Source organism: Otolemur garnettii, unplaced genomic scaffold (genome assembly GCF_000181295.1).
Source record: "Otolemur garnettii isolate 467f Iridium unplaced genomic scaffold, OtoGar3 scaffold00106, whole genome shotgun sequence".
NCBI classification, from domain to species: Eukaryota; Metazoa; Chordata; class Mammalia; order Primates; family Galagidae; genus Otolemur; species Otolemur garnettii.
This window is the reverse complement of record NW_003852501.1, coordinates 3,409,538-3,419,046: the sequence shown is the minus strand read 5'-3', so window position 1 is coordinate 3,419,046 and position 9,509 is coordinate 3,409,538. Positions and strand designations below refer to the sequence as shown.

The 9,509-nt window shown below is 40.3% G+C and overlaps 1 protein-coding gene and 1 pseudogene across 1 annotated transcript in view; one reads left to right on the top strand and one right to left on the bottom strand.

The window, feature by feature from the left end:
- SKA3 (spindle and kinetochore associated complex subunit 3) overlaps positions 1-5,596 on the top strand; it is a 29,921-nt gene extending 24,325 nt beyond the window's left edge. Inside the window, exons 6-8 of the mRNA XM_003796724.1 lie at positions 87-172; positions 2,013-2,216; positions 5,471-5,596. Coding sequence (XP_003796772.1) covers positions 87-172; positions 2,013-2,216; positions 5,471-5,596 — 416 coding nt within the window. The remainder of the gene's footprint in view (positions 1-86; positions 173-2,012; positions 2,217-5,470) is intronic.
- A 1,163-nt stretch (positions 5,597-6,759) lies between these two features.
- On the bottom strand, positions 6,760-9,239 carry LOC100945703 (annotated as a pseudogene).
- Positions 9,240-9,509: the final 270 nt, after the last annotated feature.

The following is a 9,509-nucleotide window of genomic DNA, read 5'->3' as shown; positions in this document are numbered from 1 at the left end:
CTCTGTCTAAAAAAAAAAAAAAAAAAATTAGATCTTATTTCAGCTTATATTCACATTGTTATTTTTATGACTATTGTGTCTTCTAGATGTCGGGTATACAAATTCTCCCTTGGCACCTACATTCTGCACTCCTGGTTTGAAAATTCCTTCTACAAAGAGCAGCGCTGCTTTGGTAACTTGCCATAATAGTTAAGACTCTCCTCTTTCTCCTAACAATTCACACGCAGTATTACTTCCAGGCTCAGTCTGTTTTTAAAAATTTGGACTAATGCAGCTTTTAAGAATATGCTTGGAAGGTAATTTGGCAGCATAATCAAGAGCTTTTAAAATTTTTTCCACACCTTTTAATCACATCTCAGAATTTATTCTATGTAAGACAAATTGGGACAAAAATTTATAACAGAGATAGAGGAAGGAATAGCATTATTTGTGAGAGCAAAACATGGGAAACATTGTAAGTATCACGTGATAGAGAAAGTGCAGTTTCTCATATCTGTAAGATCTGGTGTTATTTAACATGTATTTTGGAAAACAGTTGAACATTTAAAAAGAATGTTTTCAAAAATTTAATCATATGGTGGCTCAGCACCTGTGGCTCAAGTGGCTAAGGTGCCAGCCACATACACCTAAGGTGGCAGGTTCGAATCCAGCCTGGGCCCGGCAAACAACAATGATAGCTGCAACAACAACAAAAAATAGCCGGATGTTGTGGCGGGCACCTGTGGTCCCAGCTACTTGGGAGCCTGAGGCAGGAGAATGGCTTGAGCCCAGGAGTTGGAGGTTGCTGTGAGCTGGGGTGCCATGGCACTCTACCTAGGGGGACAGCTTGAGGCTCTGTCTCAAAAAAAAAAATTAATCATATGGAAATGACGTGCATGTATACACACACATACTTACACATATTTTATTTTAAGAAAAAAGACTATATAGAAGAAACATACCTGGGCTGGGTGAGGTGGCTCACGGCTGTAATTCTAGCACTCTGGGAGACCAAGACTTATGGATTGCCTGAGCTCCCAGGTTGGAGACTAGCCTGAGCCAGAGCATTTTCATCTCTAAAAATAGCTGGGTGATGGGCACCTATAGTCTGATCTACTTGGGAGGCTGAGGCAAGTGAATTGCTTGAGCCCAAGAGTTTGCGGTTGTTGTGAGCTATGATGTCATGGCACTCTACCAAGGGCGACAAAGTGAGACTCTGTCTCCAAAAAGGAAAAAAAGAAGAAACATACCAAAATATGTGGTTATCTGTGGGTGGCAGATTTATGGGTGATTTTATGTTTTTCCCCCTCAGTGGACAAATTTAAACAGATCAAAACCTTATCCTTCTTTAAAGTCTTAGGAATATTTAAGACCACCAGTGGTGTAGATAACCAGTACTGTGTTAAGGTGTCCAATAGAGTTTCCTGTAACGATAGAAATGTTCTATAATTTGTACTTTGCAATATAGTAATCACTAATCACATACAGTTATTGAGCACTTGAAATGTGGGAAGTGTCGCTGAGGAACTAATACTTGATGTTTTTAATTTGATTTAATTTAATTAATTTAAAATTCAACATAAATAGCCCCATGTGGCTTGTAATACTGTTAATACATTGGACAGTACAGCTGTAGACAGTGTTTTTCATTAGTTGAAGTTTCAGTTTCTGCCTGCTGGCATTTGTTATTTGCAATTAACCTTTACGTGGGAGATGCCCTACTGAAGTAACACTCCCATCCTCTCTATTAACTTTGATTGTTGAGAGATGGGGTGACTTAGCCAGTTGGTCAGTGTACATGGGTGAACTGCTCATTCAACTCTGCCTCAGTCTTGTTAGTAATGAAGTGGTATTTTGTCCTCCTTATTCCATTTCTTTTTCTGGATTTTGTTTAGAACTTGATTTGCGACGGGGAGAGGGAGTCATTTGGGGGCCTACTTAGAGACCACAACAAAACTAACAAATGACTAATAATTTTTATTTACTATATTATTTTATACTACCATGATTTAATGATTTATTTTTATCAATAGGGATCCACAAATTATTCATTATCAAAAACAAATAGTTCATCAAATGATCTAAAAGTTAAAGATTGTACTTCGTTAATACTAAACTCCGACAAGTGCTTTGAGAATTTTGCGGATCCCTCTTCTCCTGCGATTTCTTCTTATGAGAATCTGCTCAGAACACCTACACCCCCAGAAGTAACTACCATTCCAGAAGATATTCTCCAGGTTATTTTTCCAGGCTATTTTATTTTTTCTATTCTTTTCAATGTTAGATATTTATATTAAAGATCTGAAACTTCATATATACTATCTTACTTGTCATTAGGCTAATGTGATAGTTTTACTATTGAGAAAAAATCTAAATTCTGAGTTTGTTAGGCCCTGAACTGAGCTGAGCACAAGCCAGGGACTTCGTGTTTTTAGTGATAATACCTTCATGGGCCTTTTTCTCTTTACCTTTAACTCCCATGTTCTGAAATGCATTCTAATATTTTCCAATACTTGTTCAACTGTGGTTTTCATGTTGATCATGGTTGAAAGTATTGCTGGCAAAGTCAGAAAGTCTTTTACCCTATAGTTCTCTGGAGTGGGGTATAATGAATAACTTATATCAGTGTTTCTTGAACTTTAAACATGGACCTCAATTTAAGAAACACCATTTGGGCTTGGTACTCATGGTTCAGTAGTTATGGCACCAGCCACATACACCAGGGCTGGCGGGTTCAAACCTGGCCTGGGCCTGCTAAACAATGACAACTACAACAAAAAATAGCCGGGCGTTGTGGCAGCACCTATAGTCTCAGCTACTTGGGAGGCTAAGGCAAGAGAATCACTTAAACCCAAGAGTTTGAGGTTGCTGTGAGTTGTGATGCCACAGCACTCTATCGAGGGTGACATAGTGAGATTCTGTCTCAAAAAAAAAAAACAAAACACCATTTGGTTTATATTAGAATATAGTCTTGCACCACATAACAATATTTCTGATTCAGTGATACATTATGACATATAAAGTCTGACAATTGCATTTGAGAACTAATCCTAGAAAAGTTGCTACATACTTCATTGCTGAATATCCTAGGGTCACCTTCAAAGTACTCCTGTTGGCAAGTTATGTGCCAACTCCAGCACCTAGTCCACCCTTCAAAGCAATTTGAGAACTTTTTCTAGAATGACCATCAGAGCTGTCATCATACAGGTCTGACAATTAAATTTGCATGTGCTTATGTTGGCAGCACTGTACAAACAATTCAGTAAGGCTTCATAACCTTGGTATATCAGTGTCTCACAGCTGTGTTCCATGTCAGCGTGTGGCAATGTCGTACTGAGTAGCATTCATTATTGTTGTTGCGTGTTTTTGTGTGCCATATGACAATATCTCTGACGGACATTCCAGAAAAAGAGTTCCAAAACTGCTTTGAAGGGTGAACTAGGTGCTGAGGTAGGTGCATATCTTCCCAAGGGGATTACTTCAAAGGTGACCTTAGTGATATTCTACAATGAGATGTGTAGTACTTTGTTCAGGATGAGTTCACAAACTTATTGTCATACCTTGTACATATGTATATGATGGTGGTCTCACAATATTATAATACTGTATTTTTACTGTACCTTTTAAATATGTAGATACAAAGATACTTACTATTGTGTTACAGTTGCCCATAATATTTAGCACAGTAATGTGCTGTGCAGGTGTGTGGCCTAGGAGCCATAGCATGTAGCCCAGGTGTGCAGTAGGCCATACCCCTGAGGTTTATGTAAACACAATGCTATAACATCTGCGCAATGATAAATCACCTAACAGCACATTCCTCAGAGTGTAACCCTGTTGCATGTTTTTTTGTGCCATATGACACTGTATCTGATGTGATGGTATATGCATAACATCCATTACCATTAGTCTACTACAGATTTATAACAACTGCTAACTTGAAATAACTAATGTGATTTTGGGGTTTTTTGGGGCAGTTTTTGGCCAGGGCTGGGTTTGAACCTGCCACCTCCGGCATATGGGGCCAGCGCCCTACTCTTTGAGCCACAAGCGCAGCCCTAGTGTGATTTTTTTACAGTCTCCCTCCATTTCCTTTTTTTTTTTCCCAAGAAACAGAATCTTGCTCTATTGCCCAGGCTAGAGTGTAGTGGCATGATCATAGCTCACTATAGTCTCCAACTCCTGACACACACACCCTCCCCTTAATAGAAGTTACAGTTTTGGGCAGTTATTACTTAAATATGTGGAATTCTTGGTAACCATTCTAGAAATCTTCCTGGCTTATAGTGTGCCATGAGAAGGATAAACTCAAACTTGGGAAAATATCCAAATGCCATTTGAACTGATCCTTCCTAGGATGTCAACAAAGTATTCAGTATCCATCTTTCTGTCTTTTTCTTCAGAGATATTTTACACTGGGCAAGGAAAAAGGAATGCCTTCTGTCTTTATGCGAGTCATATAGAAATTTCCACTGCCTCGTGGCTGATTCTTCTGTCTTATTTCTATGTGAAAGAAAGAAAACCTCATATTTAATGTCACCTTTTTTTTTCTTTTTTTGACACAGAGTCTCACTACATTGCCCTCAGTAGACAACCTCAAACTCTTGGGCTTAAGCGATTCTCTTGCCTCAGCCTCCCAAATAGCTGGGACTACAGGTGCCCGCCACAATGCCCAGCTTGTTGTTGTTGTTGTTGCAGTTGTCATTGTTGTTTAGCTGGCCCAGGCCAGGCTCAAACCCGCCAGCCTCCGTGTATGTGCTGGAGCCCTGCTCATTGAGCTAAGGGCACTGAGCCTAAAAAAATTCTTAGTCTTGGCACCCAGAGTTTAGTGGTTAGGGCACCAGCCACATACACCAGGACTGGCGGGTTCAAACCCACCTGCTAAACAACAATGACAATTGCAACAAAAAAATAGCTGGGTGCTGTGACAGGCGCCTTGTAGTCCCAGCTACTTGGGAGGCTGAGGCAAGAGAATCGCTTAAGCCCAAGAGTTTGAGGTTGCTGTGAGCTATGACTCCACAGCACTCTACCGAGGGCTATGTAGTAAGACTCTATCTCAAAAAAAAAAAAAAAAAAATTCATAGTGTTGGCCAGGTGCAGTGGCTCACACCTGTAGTCCTAGCACACTGGAAGCCGAGCTCAGGAGTTCAAGACCACCCTGAGTAAGAGCAAGACCCCTGTCTCCAGTAAAAGTAGAAAAAACTTGCCAGGCATTGTGATGAGCACGTAGTCCCATTGCTCCAGAGGCTGAAGCAAGCGGATTGCTTGATCCCAGGAGCGTCAGGTTGCTTTGAGCTAGGCTGATGCCACGCACTCTACCCAGGGTGACAGAGTGAGACTCTGTCTCAAAAACAAAAACAAAAAACATTTGTTGTGTTTATTTATAACCCAGATTTTGAAATTGTCCATGTTTTTTTTAACATAATACCTTCTGAATTAAGATTCTGTTCTTCATATAACTTGATAATAAGAAATTTGCCTTTTGTTTTAGATTTTATCAAAATACAACTCAAACCTAGCTACTCCAGTAGCAATTAAAGCAGTGCCACCCAGCAAAAGGGTCCTTAAACGTGATGGAGAGAACATCCAAGATATTGACAACAAAGAAAACTGGTGAGTATGTGACCATTGTAAAGAAATTCACGTGTTATTTGAGGAAGACATTTAAACATTAACATCTTAATGGTAGTAAAAATTTTGTTTTTAATTGACATTTATCAGTTTAGGTTAATAGCCTCTCTGTCTTTTAATATAGAACTTGTAAGCCTTGAATCCCAGACTTCCAGATTGTCACGTTTAATGATACCAGTATATCTTTAATGATACCAGAAATATCTTCAGCAATTTTGTAACTATAAAATATATAGTCACAACTGTCATGTTATTTGTTTTGTTGATGGCTTTTAGTTATACCTAATTGATATTTTTTATTTGTATCTGTTGCAGAACCAATGGATCATCCATTACAGAAACTGAGCAGGATGAGATGAAAACACATCTGGACTGACTTTGTTATTCACATTCCCCTACCTCTTTCTCCCTTTTTAAGACCAACTCATTTCAAAGAGGAACATGGACTTGAAGTCATCGTATGCTTTTTGTGATGTTTTGATTTGGTTTAACCTCTGTCTTGTTGACGTATGGTTTATTCAGTTGGTTTGGGGGGGGTTGTTAGTTTTGGGGGGGGTTTGGTTTGAAAAGGATTTATTTCTGGTTGTATGTGCCATTTTCACCAATACTTTTAAAAAGCAATATTAACAATTTTACTATAAAGTACAATCAAAGTAGAAGATAAAGTACCCAAATATCCCAATCATAGTTTTCCATCAGGGATTGGGTTCAGGTGATTTTTTTCTGAAAACGATTCTGGTGACCAAGCTCTTTTAGTTTCAGACATGGAAGGTGGACAATTTTCTGAACATAGAAGGCAACATTTGACTTCTGAACAAGCAGAAAGTCCAAGAACAGGGTACAACTGAGGGGCTTCTAGGACTTGAATGTCTGGACTTTTAGAAATCCAGCCTGGACTTTCAGTTACATTTAGGCGTTTTCTGTTTTGCAACCATAGTTATAAGCTTATTGTTTAACTTTTTAAAAACATTTATCAGTTCTTTGCCTGACACGTTTTAGTTTCCTTCTTGGTAACTCTTCTTCATCAGAGGAATTACGGGCAGCAAAACATTTCCATGCACATCTGAAAGGAATATTTTTTGTGCCATAAGAGGGAATCCATTCATCAATACTAATTTCAATGCACTCAAAATCTGAATAAAATATAGGTTATTTTTTGAAAGCTCCATTTATTCCATGAATTATTGTTTGGTGGAACGCTGTAATTGGATTTGACTGTGAATGTGAAACAGTCTTGACTACCTTCAAAATTATATTCTGGATCTGACTGAAATGAGGGGAAAAGCATGTTCTTGGGTGCCTGGAGGCAGATATGCTTCACAGGGATCATTTTTGTGAAGGCAGGCTGGAGTTTTCAGAAACTGATCTCAGTGAAAAATCAGACTCTGAAGGATGACTTTCTGCCAAAGATACCCCCCACTGTGATAAAATGTCCTGCGATTTTTTGGTAATTTCTGTTTCAGTGTCCATGTCTTTAGCAATATCATCAAAGATCAGCAAAAGCATTGTAGTTACCTGTATAACCAGGAGGATAGCTTTGTTATGTTACTATTGATATGTTCATAGGCTTTTCCTTCAATGTATTTGTACTTCTATTTAGACTAGTGCAAAGAGTTTCTAAAGGATACATGAGTTTCCTGCAAACTATAAACCTGTCATCTTGGTTCTTTGGCCACATATAAGATTGTATGTTTTTTAATTTGCAAAGATCAAAAACATTGTTGTACTTCCTAGAACTGAAAGTTGTCAACTTTTCATTCATTTCTGAAAGTGAGTTTTCTTGCCACCCATTAAAATATTTGATATTGGGCGGCACCAGTAGCTCAAGGAGTAGGGCGCTGGCCCCATATGCTCAGAGTGTCTGGTTCAGGCCCAGCTCCGGCCAAAACTGGAATTTAAAAAAAAAAAAATTGAGAGAAGGGGATTGTCACTCTCTGAAGTACCTGGTCTAAGTAGAATTTCGTCCCTTCGTGATAGAATTAATTTTTTTTTTCTTATAGAGACACAGAGTCTCACCTTATTACCCTTGGTAGAGTGCCATGGCGTCACACAGCTCTCAGCAACCTCCAACTCCTGGGCTTAGGAGATTCTCTCGCCTCAGCCTCCCAAGAAGCTGGGCCAACAGATGTCCGCCACAACACCTGGCTGTTTTTTTGTTGCAGTACAGCAGGGCCAGGTTTGAACCCGCCACCCTTGGTTTATAGGACCAGCACCCTACTCACTGAGCCACAGTCACCACCCTCGTGATAGAATTCTTACAGTCTTCTTAAGAGTAACTGTGGTTGGTGGGGCAAGGTGGCTCACATCTATAACCCTAGCACTCTGGGAGGCCGAGGTAGGTGGATTGCTTGAGCTTATGAGTTCAAGACCAGCCTGAGCAAAAATGAAACCCTGTCTCTACTAAAAAAAAAAAAATAGAAAAACTGAGGCAAGAGGATCGCTTAAGCCCAACAATTGGAGGTTGCTCTGAGCTATGATGCTATGGCACTCTACCCAGGGCAACAGCTTGAGACTCTGTCTCAAAAAAAAAAAAACGTCCAGAGAGGGTGCAAGAGAAAGTAGGTGAGGAAGTAAAAACTGCTATACACAGTTCTTTTAGCTAGATTTGCTAAAGAAAAAAGAAAGAAGGCTAGAGGGGTTGTGGAGCAAAGAGGTTATTTTAAGATGGGCAATAAAGTCGAGCATTTCTGATTGCCTGCAGCGTCTCTACTTGCTTTGTGATGACCCCTCAAAATTGTCCAAATTTCATCTTTCCCTGACCCTCTCCATTTTCCCCCTGTGATTCTAGTTTCTGTTCTTTAAAATTGTTATGCTGCCAGCTTCTTAAGCTCCAAACATTGGGATCTTTCAAGCATGTTTTCCCACTTTTTTTTTTTTTGATACAGTCTCACTTTGTTGCCCCTAGTAGAGTGCTGTGCTGTCACAGCTCACAGTAATGTCAGACTCCTGGGCTCAAGTGATTCTCTTGCCTTGGCCTCCCAAGTAGCTGGAATTACAGGTGCCCGCCACAATGCCCTGCTATTTTTAAAGATTGGGGGGGTCTTGCTCTTGTTCAGACTGGTCTTGAACCTGTGAGCTCAGGCAATCCACCCTCCTAAGCCTCCCAAGTGCTAGGATTACAAGACTAAGCAACCACGCCCGCCCTCCCCCACTACTCTTTTCCCTACTCTTTGAGCCACAGGCACCACCCCTGGAAATTGGTCTCCAAACATCCCTGGGATGTTCTCTCCTCTCCACCTTTTGCCTTGCCCCAATTCTCTCTTAGATTATTGCAGTAGTATCAGACACTCCTCTCTATCTTGAACTTTGGCCAAGAGTCAGTCAATACAGGCCATCCTTGGGTTACAAACAAGATAGGTTCTGTAGGTTAGTTCTTAAGTTAAACTTACACATAAGTTGGGACAGGTACATTACCCATTACCACTATGTTGCTATCGGTAGAGTGACAGTGGCTCACAGCTCACAGCAACTTCAAAATTCTTGTGCTTAAGCAATTCTCTTGCCTCAGCCTCCCAAGTAGCTGGGACTACAGGCACCTGCCACAACACCTGGCTATTTCTTGGGACACTTTTCTACCTTTTATCATCTTCCTTCCTTGCCAGACTTCCTGAGGAAGTATCTCCATCCATGTGGATTGGTCTTTGTATTGCTGCTGGCCCATGGCACATGGGGGATTGTACTGTATGTTTATCAGACATTCATTTTGTAAGCCATTCTGGCAAAGTACCAGAAGGTATGAGGGGAGTTAATCAGGAATACTGCAAATTTTCTGCCCATTTCCAATGGTTACTATTTTTTTTTTTTTTTTTTTTTTTTTGGAGACAGGGAACCCCTGGGTAGAGTCCCGTGGCATGACATCCTCCAGGTCCCTCCGTGTGGCAGCATGTGCCAGGTTTCCC